The sequence below is a fragment of the Dermacentor albipictus genome, chromosome 3 (genome assembly GCF_038994185.2).
Source record: "Dermacentor albipictus isolate Rhodes 1998 colony chromosome 3, USDA_Dalb.pri_finalv2, whole genome shotgun sequence".
Classification (NCBI taxonomy): domain Eukaryota; kingdom Metazoa; phylum Arthropoda; class Arachnida; order Ixodida; family Ixodidae; genus Dermacentor; species Dermacentor albipictus.
In genome coordinates, this window is record NC_091823.1 from 109,688,036 (window position 1) to 109,708,625 (window position 20,590).

General features: G+C 46.2%; 1 protein-coding gene across 2 annotated transcripts in view; it reads left to right on the forward strand.

Moving 5' to 3' along the window:
* LOC135908458 (CD151 antigen-like) overlaps nt 1–19,938 on the forward strand; it is a 138,361-nt gene extending 118,423 nt beyond the window's left edge. For both annotated transcript variants that reach the window (XM_065440225.2, XM_065440224.2), the window contains 6 exons: nt 1,609–1,800; nt 2,706–2,780; nt 3,222–3,320; nt 16,466–16,621; nt 17,436–17,519; nt 19,295–19,938. In XM_065440225.2, the coding sequence (XP_065296297.1) occupies nt 1,609–1,800; nt 2,706–2,780; nt 3,222–3,320; nt 16,466–16,621; nt 17,436–17,519; nt 19,295–19,369 (681 nt within the window). In that variant the 3' untranslated portion in view covers nt 19,370–19,938. The remainder of the gene's footprint in view (nt 1–1,608; nt 1,801–2,705; nt 2,781–3,221; nt 3,321–16,465; nt 16,622–17,435; nt 17,520–19,294) is intronic.
* The last annotated feature ends 652 nt before the right edge of the window (nt 19,939–20,590 follow it).

Consider the following 20,590-nt stretch of genomic DNA (forward strand, 5'->3'; position numbering starts at 1 on the left):
GGGGAGGCCGGGGGGTGGTCACGTTTTACTTCCTCGGCTTTCCTCCGCCCTCTTCTCTTTGACCCGCGCCGATTCTCTTTCTCCGTGATTAACGGTTCCCCTAATCGAAGGCGCCCGCACTAAGAAGGTGCCGACGACAACGGTCCGGTCACGCCCGGGAGCTGTTACCGCGCCGAATTCAAGTGTGAGCGTGCGCGCGGCCCGTTCCGGATGTGCGCGAGGTGCCCGGTCCTCTGGAGAGGTGCAAGATAGGCGATCGCGGCATTGGGGCGAAATCTAAAAAAAAAGAAAGAAAGAAAAGAACGGAAGGAAGGAAAGACAGAAGAGAAACACATTAGGGAGTAAACATCATCTGCCAGAGTGCTTTGCTCGTATACAAGCGATAAACGCGGGCGAAGTGCGTTCGCCTTCAGCAACAACCCAAGCACATTATAGAGGTCGCGTCGAGGAAGGACTCGCTAAACAAAATTTAGAAAAAAAAAAGTTCGCGTCTCGGATGCTCGAGGATAGGTCCTCGTTTGGAGGGCGCAGGTCGACCTCTTGGGAATGCTGTCCACTCCACAGCGAGATGACGAGCAGTTAGCGCGTAGGGAACTGTGTCATGTATAGATGGTGGTCCGTATTCACAAACACATAAAAAAACGAAAGAAAAGAGAAAAAAAATCTTACGAATTGTTGCAGTCGATGTTAGGTGAAGCATTGTGCGCGTTGTCATTGGCTGTAAAGCATTGCGTGGGGCACCGCGAAGCGTTACCAGGTGGACCAACGCATTTGCGTAAATCGAGAGCTACATATGTGCGTGACGCGAGCGTATACTTGTGTGCGATGACAATTGCGAAACGGTGACGACGATCGTATGACGGCAGCGGCATCATTCCTACTGCGTACGTTCGACACGAATTTATATGACATGCCGATTGTTGAGTTCTGCATCATTTAACGGGCGTGAGCGAGAGATAGACGGATTTTGATATACTAGTGATGTGATGTACATAGCACTAGCTAGCTATAGTGCAGATCGAAGTGAAGGTCTACGCTATTGTTAAACAGTAGTGTTAACATATATTTTGTGAATGCGTCTGAGTAAGTTCCGTTCATTTTGCCGATCTATGGAGCGTCCTATTGGCGCTTCACCTCAAGTTTCTACGAGATTGCAAACCCTCTATTCAACCTAACGCGCGATTATGTACAGGGTGAGCAATTTTAATTTTCTCGGAATTTTAAAAAATCGCCTGTAGCAGATCGCATAATTCTTGTCCTTGAGCTGGAGCATTCGAAGAGGCGGACATTACTAGCACGACAAATTGAAACACATATTCAACTAATTAACAGAAACTGACTAATTAAATTAATTAATTAATTAAAGGCACATATTGCAATTTACGAATTGTACCCGGTGAGTTTTGCAAGGCACACCCACTGAACGTATCCATGGGAGGTGCGTTGTTTTCTGGACGTCATTTGTGTCTGATACAAGCCAGTCCTTACTACGTAATGGAACTTAACCTGGAACTTGGGGGTTTCGGGCCTTGAGGTTATCGTACGTTGTTTGCTACTACACGGTGTGCACAGCAAACGGTTGATCGAGTTCTTCTCTCTCCCTCGCAGCTGTCGGGATGCGCGGTGCTCGGCGTAGGCGTGTGGACGCTGGTGGCCAAGCGGCACCACCTGAGCCTGCTGACCACGGCCACCTACGCGTCGACGGCCTACATGCTGGTCCTGGCCGGGGCGCTGGTCATCCTCGTCACGGCGCTCGGGTGCGTGGCCGTCTGCCGCCTGCACCGGTGCTTCCTCTTGGCCGTGAGTGCCGTGATGGTTCACACTTTGCCCCGACACTGCATGCGTTGCTTTCGGGTCGCAACATGGCGCGGCGTCCAATCAGCGACCGATTCCTTTCCTTTCCCGCGAGAATATCTTGGCTACTATAAAAGACCTTCGCTAGAAAAACTATCCGTCGGCTGCACCCAGCGTATCGTTTGAACGGAGCAGTTTTGCAGCACCATGTTTGTGTGTGTGTCTGATGCTGTATGTTGAAAACCATTCCCCCAGGAGTCACAAGAAAGAAAGAAAGAAAGAAAGAAAGAAAGAAAGAAAGAAAGAAAGAAAGAAAGAAAGAAAGAAAGAAAGAAAGAAAGAAAGAAACCTCGCGTGAGTTCTATCCTGTAAAATGCTTGCTGTGTAGATCATAGGGGTCTAAGGATGACTGAGACAGTGGCGTAGCAACAGGGTGGGCCGGGGGGGCCGTGGGCCCCGGGTGCAAGGGGCCAGCGAGGGGGGGGGGGGGTGTCATATAGATCTGAAGACACCCTTCTTTCCGCCGGCTACACCCGGGGAGGAGGGTGACAGAAGATCTATGGGCCCCGGGTGCCAGACGACCTAGCTACGCCACTGGACTGAGACTTGATTGATCAACAATGCGAGCAAAAAAGGGAGCTCCAGCCTGAAGCCAACACTTCGATGGTAACTTACTGTACTGGGTATCCTGTCCTCGCAGAGTGATGAGTTAAACGGACGCAAATTGTGAGAAGAACCAGCGAAACAATAATGCGTGCATGATCACTTGTTATTAGCTGTTAATTGTGTGCACTGACACTGATGCGTGGCGAATTCATAGAGCATCACTATGACACACCACACTTCTGGATGATTGTGTATGTAGCACACCGTACGCATGACTAAATGCTGCATCATCGTTTTCCTTGCAGTACACCTTCTTGCTCCTTTTGATATTCCTGATGGAAGCCGTTGCGGGGATCATTGCCTACGTCTATGAAGAACAGGTGAAACAAGAGTCTTTATTCATTGGGCAGTCTATAGGAAGCGAGTTAACTGCTAGCAACAGCAGCACACTCCTGTTAGTGTACACATTAATACGTCCTGCACATTATACATCCACGTGTTCGAATCATTAAACAAAATTTGTGTTATCAAATAAGGCATGCTGGACGTACATAAATTGTTTTCTTTCTTTTGTCTCAATGCAAAAATATATTGACACAAGTTGGCAGTAGTAACATTTGCGTGCTGATTATAGCCATAGAAGTAATGGTTGTCTACCTGCTATTAAAGGAGCAAACAAATATATTAGCAAAACATAAAACGTTCTGAAGATGAGATGAAATTGCACGTGCTCCACGTGTACTTCAAAAAGGTACATAAGGCTGTTTTGCCGAATACCGATCGCGTAAAGCATGTTTTATTTTTTTTCACAACTGTTTCAGGTGTGGCACGAGTTGGCTGATGGACTGAACACAACTTTCGTCGAGAGCTACGGCATCGACGCAAGCAGAACAGAGGCAATCAACGATTTGCAGCGCACCGTACGTACACTTTACATAGTCCAGCATTAAGCGATTGCACTTGCAACATTTGCACGAATATAACGGGGATTTCTTTATTGCTATAGTAATTATGCGGGCTCACGCGGCGCGCGAAGGGTACAGGGTCTCCAGAGACGCGGAGAGCGCTTGGCTGGGAAAACAACGAAGCCAAGTGGACCACAGGGTTTCCTGCTAACATGGGCAGCGTTCGGCCTTCCACTGCTGGCATGAGCGTTCGCGCGCATAAGCCCACTATAACGTTCCCATAGAGTCGCTGTGTGTTTGCTATGGTCCGAGCAGTGCAGTGAACGTCGAGCTGACGTTATCTGATATTTCATAGGGCACCGACTAATGCCGATGGTTTCCCGTCGGTCTCCTCTCGTGCACCACCGACGGATGTATGGATGTTATGAGCGTCCCCTTTGGAACGGGGCGGTGGGTTGCGACACCAAGATCTTGCTATTATACTGCCTAATGTCCTACCTAAGTTAAAAAAGAAAAAAAAAAGAAAAAAAAAACACTACGAACTCCCACAACCAGATTTTGTGACCCCCTATTGCGAACTTTGCTTTTGTACGTCTCCGTTTTTTGTCGTTTCCCTACCTCCACCAATCTTCCAATCGCCTCTTACTAATCTCTATTGCGGACATCTTTACTTTTCCCCTGCTCTTGCTGAACCCAAGGGCTTCAAGGAGGCCAGTGGTTTCCCTAGCTTTGCCGCAGCAAATACCGACGTGTGACTCCCGCAACGCCATCTGGCGGCACTTCTAATCTCCTCCTGCCCAGCAAGGGCGCGATCTTGTGATGGTTCGGAAAAGGAACCTCTCTTTTAAGTACAGTGTTCTTTTAAGATAGCACCCCCACGAGTTGTCATGCGCGCTGTGTTGCGCCAACATGTCGAAAACGTGTACAGTTAGGACGCCGTCCGAGCAGTTCTCGCGCAACGCTAAAGCTTGCTATTGCTGTCGTGTTCTCAGCTTTTCGTGCGAAACTTCCCATTCTTCTTTATTGCGATAGCAAATATATGGACACTCCAAGCGTATTAACGCCGTCGACGTTGCCGTGAAGGCCTGCATATGTTTAGGTATATGTACATGCGATGTCATGGTGTATGTATGCGGCTTATATTGCTACATTATTCTATCCCTAAGGTTTCTTGTAGCAGGTCTGACATTCTTCACTAAATTATTTCTCAGAATTTCGAGAATGGCAGCCCACAAAAAGAAAAGAAAAAAAGGTCATGAAACATAACACTCGCAGCGCACGCTTTTTATCTTAAATATTGTCAGACTATTGGATATTCAAAGTGCAGAACAATGCGGAGCTCAAACTCGGAAAGTGATGTAATGTTAATGGCGCGGCTTTTTACGGCAGCGTAGTGGAGCCTGTGAGATGTCATTGCAGGCCCTACATAGCGTGATAAGGATTTTAAGGGTGCGAGAAGTTCAAGCGCGACGCTTAACCACGCTATTGCAGTCAGTGCTGTCAAGTTATCAGCTTGAGAAAAACACTATCAAGAGCGCTTCGGTCGAGATCTTCTGTCTCCGACTCTTCGTGTTGACAGCGGTAAAGTATTCTTTCAGAACTATTTCTACTCTTCTGGAGGAAAGGTGTTCATTACTACTGTAGTGAAGAAAATGAGGGCTAAACTCCTTCTTTCGAAGTCCGCGCTGAAACTTCTGAGCTGGTACGTCAGGGCAATCCATCCTTTAAAGGGCCCCTGAAACGGTTCGGACAAATTTTGTAGACGCGTAGGGTACAGCTTAAGTAGAACATTCGCACCACAATTTAAGTGAAGCGTTACGTATTAATGGAGCTACAAGCGATTATAAGTTACCCTCCTCCCCAGCCGTGCTTTTCCTCCTCAACTCGTCCGCCGAGCGAGCGGGGCTAAGCTCCGCCTTCACTGGTCCTGCGTCACGATGCGCGTCACATCGTCCACTTCCGGGTGTTTTGGAGCCCGCCCCCGCCCGCGCGAAACCTCTCCGCTAGCTGCTTGGCTGTCGACCCCAAGCGAGAGCTATCGAAGCAGCGTGCGTTGCGAGCATTCTGTCGTAGCGCCGAACGTGTCTGGTATTCCGTTAACCACAGGCAAGCTGGTCATTTCGGCAAATGACTGGAGGCATAAACTCAAGCTGATGACGGAACTTTGGCGTAGACGTACGTGAGCGGCCTGATCGGTCTGCATGGTCCAGACACTTGTTAGCGCAGCGCTTAACCAGTCAAACAAAGCGCTAATATTGCTCTAACGAAGTGTAAAACATTTTAAACATTTATAAAAACAACGTGTTGATGATTACACTCCTGCGAAAACTACGCACCAGCAGCAAAAAAGGAAACGCTTCGTTGCTGCTACTGTGTATGGTTGAGCTCTATGCCACCAGGTGGCTGCACCGTGCAGACCATTCACATTTGCCCTTCTGCTCATTTTGGCTCATCCCGTTACGGCATAGTCAAGCGGCCAGATCCTGTCCCCTTGCGCTTAAGTTTGCCCTAATACGGGACTCGCGAAACGCTATTGCGTTAGTAATCTTCCGGTGTAAAGTGACGGCCACAAACGCGCAAATCCTGCGCAGCAACCAGTTCGCTCGTAGGCTGCCTTGCAGAGGGACACGATGTCGCAGCTTGACATATTGCCAGTCGCTACGTTTGCTGCCCACAAGGCAACAAAGTCGAATCATAGTGCTCGCGAAAAGACTGACACCAACTCTGACCGCGGAGCTCTCGTCAAAATGGAGTACGTTGTAACACAAGCAGACGACACTTGCTGTGTGCCGGAAGTGCTCAAGTGTACTGAAAAATTGTTCTTGTGCATTCTCTTTATGCTACTTTCTTTTTATAAAAACAAATTAACTAACATTCCAACTATTACGAAGATCATTTGTTTACCATAAAGTTAGAAAAATTATCGATCACGCGCCCTGGTCAGCCAATCGGATAGCTCACCCCACTGACGTCATATTGGTTATTTCGGTCATATGGGTAGGGGCGGCTTAAAATTCCGCCGAGCAGTGCGCTGCGATCGGCAGCGATGTGCATTTTTAAAACCTTGTAATAAATTACACGCTTTACGCAGAGCACTTAGACGTGTCAATTAATGATCAGAAGGACCTACTCTAACGACTCAGTACGTTTGTCGGAAATCGTCAAAAGCGTTTCAGGGTCCGTTTTTTTCAGGGTCCCTTTATAATAAATTACACGCTTTACGCAGAGCACTTAGACGTGTCAATTAATGATCAGAAGGACCTACTCTAACGACTCAGTACGTTTGTCGGAAATCGTCAAAAGCGTTTCAGGGTCCGTTTTTTTCAGGGTCCCTTTAAAGGGAAGGGACCCTGTCCCTTTAAAGGGACCCTGAAAAAAACGGACCCTGAAACGCTTTTGACGATTTCCGACAAACGTACTGAGTCGTTAGAGTAGGTCCTTCTGATCATTAATTGACACGTCTAAGTGCTCTGCGTAAAGCGTGTAATTTATTATAAGGTTTTAAAAATGCACATCGCTGCCGATCGCAGCGCACTGCTCGGCGGAATTTTAAGCCGCCCCTACCCATATGACCGAAATAACCAATATGACGTCAGTGGGGTGAGCTATCCGATTGGCTGACCAGGGCGCGTGATCGATAATTTTTCTAACTTTATGGTAAACAAATGATCTTCGTAATAGTTGGAATGTTAGTTAATTTGTTTTTATAAAAAGAAAGTAGCATAAAGAGAATGCACAAGAACAATTTTTCAGTACACTTGAGCACTTCCGGCACACAGCAAGTGTCGTCTGCTTGTGTTACAACGTACTCCATTTTGACGAGAGCTCCGCGGTCAGAGTTGGTGTCAGTCTTTTCGCGAGCACTATGATTCGACTTTGTTGCCTTGTGGGCAGCAAACGTAGCGACTGGCAATATGTCAAGCTGCGACATCGTGTCCCTCTGCAAGGCAGCGTACGAGCGAACTGGCTGCTGCGCAGGATTTGCGCGTTTGTGGCCGTCACTTTACACCGGAAGATTACTAACGCAATAGCGTTTCGCGAGTCCCGTATTAGGGCAAACGTAAGCGCAAGGGGACAGGATCTGGCCGCCTGACTATGCCGTAACGGGATGAGCCAAAATGAGCAGAAGGGCAAATGTGAATGGTCTGCACGGTGCAGCCACCTGGTGGCATAGAGCTCAACCATACACAGTAGCAGCAACGAAGCGTTTCCTTTTTTGCTGCTGGTGCGTAGTTTTCGCAGGAGTGTAATCATCAACACGTTGTTTTTATAAATGTTTAAAATGTTTTACACTTCGTTAGAGCAATATTAGCGCTTTGTTTGACTGGTTAAGCGCTGCGCTAACAAGTGTCTGGACCATGCAGACCGATCAGGCCGCTCACGTACGTCTACGCCAAAGTTCCGTCATCAGCTTGAGTTTATGCCTCCAGTCATTTGCCGAAATGACCAGCTTGCCTGTGGTTAACGGAATACCAGACACGTTCGGCGCTACGACAGAATGCTCGCAAGGCACGCTGCTTCGATAGCTCTCGCTTGGGGTCGACAGCCAAGCAGCTAGCGGAGAGGTTTCGCGCGGGCGGGGGCGGGCTCCAAAACACCCGGAAGTGGACGATGTGACGTCGCATCGTGACGCAGGACCAGTGAAGGCGGAGCTTAGCCCCGCTCGCTCGGCGGACGAGTTGAGGAGGAAAAGCATGGCTGGGGAGGAGGGTAACTTATAATCGCTTGTAGCTCCATTAATACGTAACGCTTCACTTAAATTGTGGTGCGAATGTTCTACTTAAGCTGTACCCTACGCGCCTACAAAATTTGTCCGAACCGTTTCAGGGGCCCTTTAACAAAAAAAAACTGGCTGTGGCTTAGCTAAGGTTAAGCCCAGGATGCGAAGCATACTAGCCTTTATTTTAACGCGACAGCGTTGAGGAGCTCGTGTCGCAGAAAAGCCGGTGTCGTCGGCGTCGGCTCAGGCGTGCGGCGCTTGCTCAGGCGCACATTTCGTTGTCGCGCCGAACGCTGCGTTGCTCGACGCTCACAGCGTCCGATGCGGGGCGCGTAGTCGCTGCGCCGTAGCAAAGCCACCTAGACACAGTCTCTGTAGCACGCCGCAACCTTCGCTTCTCATTCCCACGAGCAGCTCTGTCTCCAAGAGGCATCTCACCTCGTGAGTGTCTAGCAGAGGCAAGCGCACCTGCTTATATACCGCCGCGAGCGACGGCGCGAGTTGGAGCCCCGTTTCTCCTCTGTCGTGACGTCACGGTGTCACGTGGTATTGAAGGCGACACCGCCGCACCTGAGGAGCTGGGTTGAGCTCTAGTAATATGCTTCGCATAAAAAATAAAAAAAAGAATGCCTGCCGCGTCGCTAGTCTTCGCATTGGAGCGGAGGTTCCCGTAGTTCAGGGTAGTCGCGGAGAGATGGCGCTCGCTGCCGACGCACTTCCTGTTGCGGAGGAAGTGACGATAATTAGGCTGGCGCGCGCTCGACCAATGGCTCGACGAGAGACCGCGGGTCCAGCCTCCGGGATCGCAAAAGACGCCGCTAAAATCCCGGAGGCAGGGCTACGTGATTTAGGTTTGCAGCGGCCACCGCAGCTAGCGCTCGCAGCCAACATAGGAGTAAAACTCCTCAATCTCCCAAAGTAGCGCCATTCACTTCCCTCCTCCTCCGCTCGGCGCGGCCTCGACGGTGGCGCCGCTGGTGGTGGGCCTGCCGTAGCAGACGACGGCTAACACGCTACGGGAGGAAATCCGCGGAAAAGTTCGTTCGAGTCCTGCGGAGCAGTTTTTTCAATCTGGATCTTGCTTTGTCAGTCGGTAACTGGCCTTAAGAATGTCGTGTCGGATTTGCGGAAGAAATAGAGAAAAGCACCATTATTCAAGGCGTATTTAAGGCGTAAAGCGCGCGCACGTTGAAAGTTCGTGTTGCTGAAACACGACACAAGCACGCGGTGTGCTCAGACACGCGAGTAATTACCAGAGTTTCAGGTTTTGACAGCGCGAAAGTATGTGCACGTGGTTTCGTAGGTTAATTTACGTACCTGCAGGATGCTCTTGTTCGGCCGGCGCGTGAGAGATTCCGACTGTCTGCGATCAGCAATGCCTGGCAGCAGGGCCGTTTCTGTTCCGCGCCTTTTACAGATGTACGTAGCTCATGCACAGGTTGTGGTGGCCATGAGCAACGTTTTCACACATAGGCGGTATAGATAATTTTAACAACGTACCAGCATATGAAATCGTTATTTATTTATTACAGTGCAAATGGTTAGAATTTGATAGAAAAGAAAGAAGGAACTTGATGGGACAACTGGAAAGAGATTCAGAAAATAATTATCCCCCTCCCTCATTGGCACCAGCAACACTTTTGTTGAAGTGCTAATTTTATCTCTGTATACTACATGCGTCTGTATTCTTTTGCGTTGTAAGTTTTCACAAGGAAGCAGTGTTGCGTTAACTGGAACAGTCAAGGCACACAAGACAGAAGAAAAGTTGATTCTTGGGTTTTACATCCCAACACCACGATCTCATAAGGCACGCCATAATGGGGGCTCTGGATTAATTTTTTTTTTTTGCAGCTGGGGTTCTTTAACGCACCCCCAATGCACTGGACACGGGCCCGTTTTGACACGGGCGTCAAAAGAAGAGGTTGGAGGAGCCGTGTCACTTCACAAAGCCGCGCGTTCTTTGCCACTTGCTCGAAGTCAGTCCGCCCGATCTTGTGAATCCACACTTTTCTTCGTTTTGCGTTGCGCCCGGCGGATGGTAAAACAAAAAGCTTTTTGCCGTCACTGGGTCTGTTGTGGCAACCGTAGGCGCAGCAGCACGGCATCGCAATTAAGCACTCGGCCCTAACACATTGTATAAAACTACCGCGCTCCTTCAAACCGCCTGCCGTACTTCGTCGCGCAGGCCCAAGAATGGGGGTCGCAGCGCGCTGGAAAGAAAATATATACAAAAGCGCGGCGCCTGCTCTGCGCCGGAAAGAAAAAAATATACAAAAGCGCGGGGCCTGCTTTCACGTGACACAGATTGGCCAATGGGGGAGCGGGGGAGGCTGGGGCGACAGGAGGAGTGGAGGAGGAAGCGCCTGGGTGAGCGGGGGTGGCGGAAAGATCTAAGAATGGCGCTACTTTTGGAAAATTGAGGGGCTTTAACATAGGAGGTGTTGTCGCAGCCGGCCCGGGTCTAGAGGAGGAAAGAAGAGAAGGGCAGGAACCAGCTTCTCGGCTCATATGGCAGGCATCAGGGTGCCGTTGCGGTTTTCAATGCCTTTAAACGTAATTGAGCGGTCTTTTACAAAATAAAAGGTTATCAGAATATCAATGGTTGAAATTTTTTTCCGATTAAAATGCAATGAAGTCGTTACCTTTCGGTAAACAATCGACTGGACCGGAACGGACGCTGTCAAAATCTACGACATCACTAGTAGATGCGGTAAATGGAGTTGCCATCAGTCTTTCGTTTGCTGTATCTTACATGGTTCACCAAACTTGCGTTTTCAGTAAGGCTTACCTTTACGCTGTCCAGGAAGTGTAGTCGAAACTCGCAATTCAAAATTTCCGTGTAGTATCCCTTTAGACATCGGCGGGCTGATCCACCGGACAACGCAGCCGTGCAGGAAAGCCGACGCTTCAGCACCCCCCCCCCCCCCCCCGGAAGTGTACTACGTACGCGCATGTGCGGCGCGTGCCTGCGATGTAGTGAGAGTGCCGCTGCGGTTTCAAGGGACAACGGCACAAACATGCGCTCAGGCATGTTGTACCGGCGCATGCGCAGGTGGCCATGCGCGAGTGCGAATCACTGTATCGGACTTGGTGCGACGCCTATGACTTCGGTCGCATTGCATTGCGCAGACTTATTTTGCGTTATATAGATATACTATTCATACCCATCCCTTCATTTTATGACCATCAAACGACCGCTACCACCCCGCGTTATTAATATCCGTAACAGTTAAAATTTGGTTGACATTTTGGGCAGCTGTATCGGTTTGCCTGGTATATCTAGTCGTTGCAAGCATGCACAGTGGACAACATATTTATCTAGTAAATCTTGGGCATTACAGGGAACTTCAGCGGTACCTGTGATGATAATGCTAAAATGGTACAGTTCTTACTTGAAACGTAATTTTCATCACGCCATTACATGCGAAGAAAAGCAAACAATCTAGTCTTTCCAACCTCAGGAAGTAAAAATATGTTGCTGTATGCTGGTTTCATTGCTTCATCACTAGTAATCATAGATTTCTTGCCAACAGAACATTCCGCATTTTAATAAATTTTGTGTGAGCAGAATTCAGCTGTAAGTCACTGTTAAACCTAGATTACAGTGATGTACTAGACTTAAATGCGAGATAATCCACTCACCAAAACTATTCTTTCGTTTACATTGGTTTACTTACAGCAGAATATTTTGTTACCACAAATGACATGAATTTCTTTTACCCTTCTGACCTTCCAAGAACCATTAAGTATTGGACTATCAGAACAAGTGGCAACAAAAGCTCTAGTTTATAATCCACTTGCTCCACCACTAAATCTGATTAAAAATTTTCGTGTTAACAGAGCTTGTACCAGTCAGCAGCGACCATGGAAGTAAACAAAACACACAACAAAAGTTGAAGAGAATTAAGTTCGTCTAAAGTGGTAGATTTAAGTTCTGGAACACCAAATAGGCCAGTCATACTGAGAGCAGAAGCTTGGCACATCAGGAGAAAAATTTATAGGTTGTTCTTTAAGCTTGTCGAAGAAATCTTGTTGTCAGCCTGTGGACTTGCTATTGCTATGAAATTTCGGCAACATTTATTATTTCTGTATAATATTGGTTCATGCTACACTTCATCTGGGTTTTCTGAAAACACAAACTAATGCTATTGTTTTGCATGTTTACTTGTTCTGCCCAGGTAGCCATTTGTATGCTTTAGTACCAGATTTACACTGTTCTTTTTACTTGTGCATTTTTTGTGCTGAGTAGTTATTGTAATGACACTCGTGTCCCAAACACAAGTTGTGCTCCTGCAGGCACAAATCCCCACATGCAGACTTGCAAAGTAAGATGCGTATATATGTTAACAAAGATTCCGGTTGAACCAACATTGGATTGACATATCTGTAAGCGGCCCTCAGCATATCATGTTGCGTAGTAACCAGTAGCATAGCCAAAGTGAGGGGGCACCGGGGCTTCAGCCACCCTCCCCGGGAATTGCTCCGGCCGGCACCCTGCTCTTTTTTTTTTATGCCTGGCCCGTGGCCTATCAACAAAGGTGCATATCCTTCAAACGCCCAATCCGGACAAGTACCAAATGGTACATGCCTTCAGGCAGACCAAGTGCCTGCTGAAGGTAATAGTTGTATTATTATGCACCTTAACAGGATCAAAGGGTCGACTAGGGCAGGGAAGGGGGTTGTGATGGGTAGAGTTGTCTGGGAGGTATTTTTCGGCGTTAGCACTGAGCACAGGAGCGAATGAACTTTCGGATGTAGTTATACATGCCGCGCCAATAAAATCGGAGGCGCAGTCAAGTGTAGGTCTTGAAGAGGCCGGCATGTGTGCACTGTGGGTCTGCATGGAAAGCGTCGCAGATAAAATCACGGAGATGGCGGGGTATCACAAGAAGCCACTTGCGACCGTCAGAAACGTAGCTACGACGATAAAGGAGGCCATCGCGAATGCAGAAGTGGGTAGCCTGGCGGCAAAGAGCGCGAGATGGTGAATGGATCAGAAAGGATGCTGAGAGCACTGATCCAGGGATCCTTGCGCTTCTCCAATGGCGCATTGCACAGTGCATGAGATGTAAGTGTGGGCTCAAGGGTGGATAGGCAAGTGCTGTCAGCAGAGACCGATGAGCGAGAAAGGGCGTCTGCGTCCGTGTGTTTGCGGCTGGAACAGTAGAGAACGTGAGCGTGGAACAGTAGAGAAGCTTAAGGGCCCAGCGAGGAAGTGAGCCAGATGGGTCCTTAAGGGTGGACAGGCACAAAACGTGGTGGTCAATGTGCGACATCGAAAGGGTACGCACACAAATAAGGACGAAATTTTCCCAGGGCCCAAATAATGACTAAACACTATTTCTCTGTAACCAAGTGATTAGCCTCGGCCTTTGTAGGAGTTCGGCTCACGTAGGCGACAACATATTCATCGAACCCCGCTTTTCGTTGTGTGGGTACGGCACCGAGTCCGATGCCGCTGGCATCTGGGTGGACCTCGGTGGGGGCTGCAGGATCGAAGTGGCGGAGGATAGGTGGCGAGGTTAGGGGTGGTGTGTCATTGCAGGTTGGCGAACAAGCGGAAAGCTCTTTGTCACCACTTAGAAGGACTGTCAGGGGTGCACTTATGGAGGCGAAATTTCGAATGAGACGTCGGAAGTATGAGCATAAACCAAGGAAACTTTGAATCTCCTTTAACTTTTTTGGCTGTGGAAAGTCGGCGACAGCGTGGAGCTTGGCTGCATCCGGGAGGATGCCATCTCGCGATACAACATGGCCAAGAATAGTGAGCTTTTGGGCGCCTAAATCAGAGTTTCTTAAGTTGAGTTTAAGTCCCGCGTCAGTGAGGCATTTCAGAACGTGCTCGAGATGGCCGAGATGTGTTTTGAAATCGGCGGAAAAGACAACTACGCCACCTAGGTAGCATAGGCATGTGTTCCATTTGAGGCTGCGTAAAATATTATCCATCGTCTTCTCAAAAGTGGCTGGAGCTTTACACAGGCCGAAAGGCATTGCAATGAATTCATATAGTAGTCTGACAGGTGTTAAAAATGCTATTTAAGTCGACCAGATGGTGCCAAAGGGACTTGTCAGCATCCGGAACGTAAATCCAGCGAAAAAAAGAACTCTGCTTCCTGCAAACAGTCGAGGGTGTTGCCGATGCACGGTAACGGGTAAACGTTCTTGTGCGCTAGCTTGTCCAGATGTAGGTAGTCAATGCAGAACTGATTAGAGCCATGCTTTTTCTTACCAAGAACGACCGGTGACGCCCAGGGACTGTTTGAAGGCTGTACAATGTCACGCTTGAGCATGTCATCAACCTAGTCGTCAATGACACGGTGCTCCAAGATGGATGCAATGAAAAGAAGCATGCAACGATGGCAGGGGCACGCCACGTGACCAGCACCACGACAAGCAAAACATATTGGACGGTCATCGAAAATGTGCCACTGGTGGGGGTAAGGTCCGAGTTGTGGTTGAGAAGTCGGGAAATGCTGTCGGTCTGGTAGCGGCATAGGAAGAAAATGCTGCCGGTTTGGAAGTGGCATAGATGGTGGCAAAAATGACGGCGGTCGATGCATAGGGAGCGGAAGAGCGTTCGTGGATGAGATCGGAAAACTGCTTCAATGTACGTGAGAGGTGCAGTGACTGGTGTCCGTTCACGGGCTGGAGGAACTGCTTGAGCAACTTGCTCTTGAATGAAGTCGCGGACCGTAGGTGGCAAAGGTGGTGGTGGTTCCGGGACACAAGACATCAAAGATAGCAGGCGAGATACCCCAGCGCGAATGAACTCCTAAATTTTTAGGAACAGAGTAGCATGGTTGTCGCCAACTCCAAGGCTTCACAGAGAGTTGGCGGGCGTATACTGGGACATCGTGTGGGAAGCTGTCCCCTGCACAACTCGTCACAATTCTGGCACAATTCTGTCTATTCGACGACAGCATGAGGACTCTTTGGTAATATAATTTGGGACGCGTCGTCCTCAATACCCTTCATTATATGTTTGATCTTCTCCTCCTCTGACATCGAGACGTTCACCCGTTTGCAAAGTCCTCAACATAGCTCGTGAAATTCTCTCCGATCTCTTGGGATCATGTACACAAACGTTGTTCTGCACGAAGCTTTCGTACTGCTGGCCGACCGAAAACTTGGGTAAAGCTGGTCTTGCAGACCAACCACAAAGTGAGGTTGGCTTCATGGTTTAGAAAGCATAGTTTCACAATGTCTGAGAAGTAGAATGAGACATTTTTCAACTTGGTAACATCGTCCCACTGGTTATGGCCGCTTACTCGCTCGTAAGAGGAGATTCAATCTTCAATGTCTTTGTCATGTGTGCCAAAGAAGATAGGGGGATCTCGCTGATGCATGGCACTGGCACTAAAGAGGGGGGGGGGATACATAACAAGGAATAGGTGGAAGTGCCAGTCGTGCTCTCATACCACTTAGTTACCACAGCATGATAGATTTTTACAGTGTCTGCCTGAAATTTGTTAATAGTTCATTCACGAAGAAGGTTTGCATTACATTAGAAGGTATGCAAAGGTGGAGCCTGTTAGCTTTCAAAAGCTTTTTCTGCACTACAATGGCTGAAATACCTGAAATTAAAGCAACATTTGTGACATCACATTGATGTTGTTACCTTCAAGGTTTGGGCATGAAGTGTAAGGATGAAAGGTCTGACACCTTTAATGACCCATTTCCCACTAAATAACATAGGAGTACAATATTGAAAGAAGACTCTATCTTCCTAATTTAATTCACCGTCAATCTGCAGTGTCTGTGTCAAGATTCCCACTAACTGAAATAGCAGGGTGCATAAAAAAATGCCAAGGGGCAAAAAGAAATAACTGAATTAAAATACAGTGTGCTCCCAAAACCACAGATGTTGCTGTGAGACAGTACTGTCTGATTACAAAAAAAATGTTATAAGTGCTTGCATAAAATAAGAAAATTTAGAACTTTGGCATATAATAATAGTTATTCCTCCTACGCATGGCCTTCTAAAATGTTTGGTTCTTATACTGTCATCTTACTATGTCAATCTAACTATGGCTCAATTTTTAACATCATGTATTACGTGTTGCAAGAAATATTGGCAGAAAATATAGGGAATGATAACCTGGTTTTGATCAAGGTCACCATGAAATCCTCATGAGGCAATCGCTCCTTAGCTGCAGGATACATGAGTGAAATTATTTTAAATTTTCTGTTCTCAAGACAGTCTTCTATACTGCGATATGCATGTTTCCATTAACCTGCGAGTTAGAACTGCCCTGCAAGGTAGACTTCCAGCATTGTTAAGAGTCTCATGCCCAGTGGCAGCTAGCAGTAAAAAAAAAGTGCAACGCAAATGGCTCTGTGCACATTAGATGCACCAGGTTTCTCAAGGAAAGTATCAGCCATTGAATTTCACATGAGGTGGATTTAAATTGGACCGTGCATTCTCATTCTCTACTTTCAGTTCAAGTGCTGTGGAGCCAATGGCTACGACGACTGGAAACTCAGCATGTGGCTTCGCAAGCACTCGCGTACCAACAACAAGGTTCCGGACTCCTGCTGCAAGACCATAGGCCCGGGCTGTGGCAAGTTGGCCCACCCATCAAACATCTACTATGACGTAAGCGCAAAAGTGAAATATGATCCTAGCATGACAAAAGCAGCTAATCACAATATCTCATGGCATTGTTAGTTCATTTCGTTGACTTAACCTAGTGTATGCAAGTTGCATCCTTACTTGAAATAATGTGATGCCTAAGTCTCTAAATTTAATGAAAAGTAAAACTTGCTGCTACTGCACGTGCATAGAAATGATTTGCAAAGCTAAAACTTTAGGCACAACAAGACCCAGTATAAGATGACCTTAGCAGAAATTGTGCCATTAAAGATTAACTCATGCCATGCAATTACTGTGTGCCTCAAGGTTCAACCAGCTAGGAGATGCGGTGAATATTAAAAAACATGGTTGACTTGTGTTCATTTAACACCAGCAACTTGTCCTGCTTTTTAACTTGACCACATTCAAAAGTTTCAAAAGTGCCGAAAGAGTAATGCCACAAAGCTGAGAAAAGGAAAAAAGACGGCAAGGCACACAAGTGCCAATTTTTACGAAATGCTTATTTGAAAAAGGACAGAGAATAGTTGTGGTCGCTATGATTAGGCATAAGTAGTGATGATGGTGATCGTTTGTTCAATGAGAAAATAACTTCCAATTGCTTTCTAAGCAATAGTGTATTACGCGTTGCAGAACTGATCTATAAGCTTGAGAATTTACAGATAACCATATGGTGTCGGCATGTCACTTGGTGCAACCTGATAGAACTGCATGTTTACTGCCAATGCTTTAGAGTCATTGCAATTTTATTCTGTTACATTAAAGAAAGAGCAGTGTTTCATTCTACAACAAAGACGATTTTATTTGATGTCTTTTACAGGGATGCATCAACGCACTTGATGAGCAGATTCGAGAGCATTTAATCATCATAGGTGCTGTCGGCCTCGGAATATGCCTTGTTCAGGTAATTATTATCTGCCTTCGGTCACTGCAGCCATCACAATAAACAGATCATTTCACAACATTCGGTCGCAGAACTGCTGTAAGGGGTAGATTAGCAGATTAAGCCTTTCTTTACCGCTAACAGGTATAGTGGAACTAGTATAGGTGATGACAAGTAATGTTGTCATGAGCAGAAATACCTTGCACTGTGAACCAATGACAAGTAGTATATCCATCAGCTTGCTTCTACTTGCATTTTTCTAGACTTGATGATGGTGCTTGTCAATGTTAGTGGCATCATGTGTAGTTTCTTTCTTTATTTATTGTGGGCTGCTTCATGCTTGCATTGGAATTATGGGTGCCCATGCATAGGATTTCTGGGAAATTGCTGGGAAAGTTGGTACAATTTCTGTCATTTCTTGTGGTAGGGAAAGTGTTAAGGCCACAGTGGTTGCTTATTTAAATAAAGTTTTTACTGCTCGGGCTAAAAGAAAATTCCAGCTAAAAGAAATCAACTGTACCAGATTATGTCAAGTTGTACGAAGAATTGGTTCACCTTGATAAAAAGTTAACGACATTTCAAGGTTATGTTATTATTATTTTGCCATATATGAAGCTATTATTATGGATTTTTATTTTCATTGAGGAAACCAGAAGTGAGCCACACGTAGTTGTGTGTACTAAGTGACAAAATATTCTTTGGACTTCTAAGTTTCGAGTATTTCAAAAGCCTGCAGACAGAGCCTGACAGAGGGAACATCTGAGATGCTTCTAAATGACTCAAGCATAGACCAGTACAAGAAAAAAGAAAGTATGCATACCTTCTAAGCATCAAGTTACATAGGAGAGGATCCTTGTTATTAGTGATGTCAGACATTCATAGCTCTAAAGCAAACAAATTCTTATACTCTTAACCCTTTGCGGTCTAATGACTCTTTGCAAGAAATACATGCAGAAGAATGAACATTAAAACTAATCTTAGGAATCTGAGTAACATGATTTGTCGGCTTGGTGCACTGATAAACACGGTTCTTCCCAGTACATATGTCACGAGCTCCCATGCATCGCATCATGCTGAGTTTAGGCCTCTGTGACATATTTTTGGAGCCTGCTGCCCCCGCCTTGGTGGGCAGAAAAACTTCAAACAATTTGTATTCATATTTGATGGGGTTAGGATCATGAATTAAGAAGTCTGAAAAGCGACACAGTCTCCAATTCCTTGAGTTGTTTGCAGTTCACGAGAAAAAGCCTTCGATGTGTTGCCGAAAACTCCATTGGGAATGTTTATTTTATTTTGGGCCGTCTCTTGTAATTCAGATGCATGAAACAGAAATTTTTCATTTAATTAATAAAATTTAATTGGACTAGAAAGGGTTTGTACAGAACAATAGTACAAGAAAATAATGCACTAGGACATGATAGCGCAGACTGCTGAATCGTGTTTAATGCACGTCACACTGGTTTTCTCTGTCAAGACGAACCAACACGTTTACATCACCACTTTGATACTTTGCAAGTCGAATGAATGTGAATAAAATAGAAATTGAAATACAATAACAGTCATATAGTGAAGTCACAATGCCTTAGCTCCCAGAAATGTACATTCATGACTCCTTTTTCAACCAAGTTTTCTAGGCGTTGATGGCTATGTCCACTCAGTATACTATACAGTTTCATAGCTTTCGAACAATAAAATATTTGATTTTATTATCATCAATTCAACTGGTGTCTAGGCATGCTTGGTGTTGTGGAACAACTGACATCCACTTTTGTTTCGTTTTTTCGTTCTTTTTCTAGGTTTTTGGCATGATATTCTCCTGCTGTCTGTACCTGAGGTTACGGGATTACAGGAGGCATCCGCAGTACTACTGATGTCGCATTTGTGGAGCTTCGAAAGGAGGGTAATTGCGGGAAATGAGAGAGGGGACTCGTGCAGCACAGAATGCAACATACCAAAGGTGCTGTGCCCATAGAAAGGAAGAACGGAGAATTCTCGGGCCTTTGTTCTGTACATAGCAGGACTTGCAGCTGTGTAGGTTATTTATTTGGTGCACTCTATGCCAAGGAAAGAATCTCGGTGTCATCTTGTGCTCGTTCGCATTATTATTATTTTTTTTTTGCTTGTACATATGTGTGGGCTGCAATGCCGTCAAATGCAATGTGTAATTTAGTGTTAATGCATTTCGTGAAGCTTTATGCCAAGGTTGTGCTAAGGCAACATCGATGGTCAACTCATTACAACTTCCAAGTGTGTGTGTATTTCTTTTCTTAGAGAATCATTAACTTAAAAAGTGCTTGAGAGTAGGCCTCAGTATACTGAGGTATTGGAGTCACATGTTGCTATTTCTGTACAGCATCTGTGCCGTTCTCTATTTATAAGCTGTGTAGCTTTGCTGTGAAGATAGTGGCTGTTGGTTGTAAATAAAGTCTGTTTCCTCAAAGTTGCAGTTAATGTCTTTTGTCCCGTTACATTGACATCTCACTATGAAGCCAAATTTGTGCCTGCTTTGTTAAAATTTATCCTTCTTTCGGTGTCATTATTTGTAAACATAGCGTTCATTTTCACTTATGAGGGTCCTTTTACAGGTACACGAATCTTAGAGAGGGGAGAAAAAAAGTTTTACCACTTTATGCTCACACTCCTGTGAGGCTTTAAATAAACATATATAAAAGCGGTACATAACATACCTAAAACACTGGCACAGCATTTCCCAGAACATGAAAGAGGAGGCCCCCCAGAAAAAGAAAAAAATCACTTTTGCTTATAATGCTCAAGATGTATTTTATGAAACCGAATTTCCTACTCATGCGGAAAGAAAAAAAGAAAGTTGTGCAACTACCCTGTGTATTGCATCTTTCTAACAGTTCTTGCATTGCCAACTGCATACCTGCCAACTTGTCAATTGTCCAATTTGCCAAAATACCCTAACATGAGAGTGAAAGGGTTGGAGAGCGGTAGATAGCAAGCTTCCTTTATAACGGGAGCCCTGAGATCACGACTTCTGAGGGACACATACATACTTTATTAACGATGAATTACCCATTAGACGTAAACTTGGAACAGCAAAGTCTGACACATGATACATGGCTTTT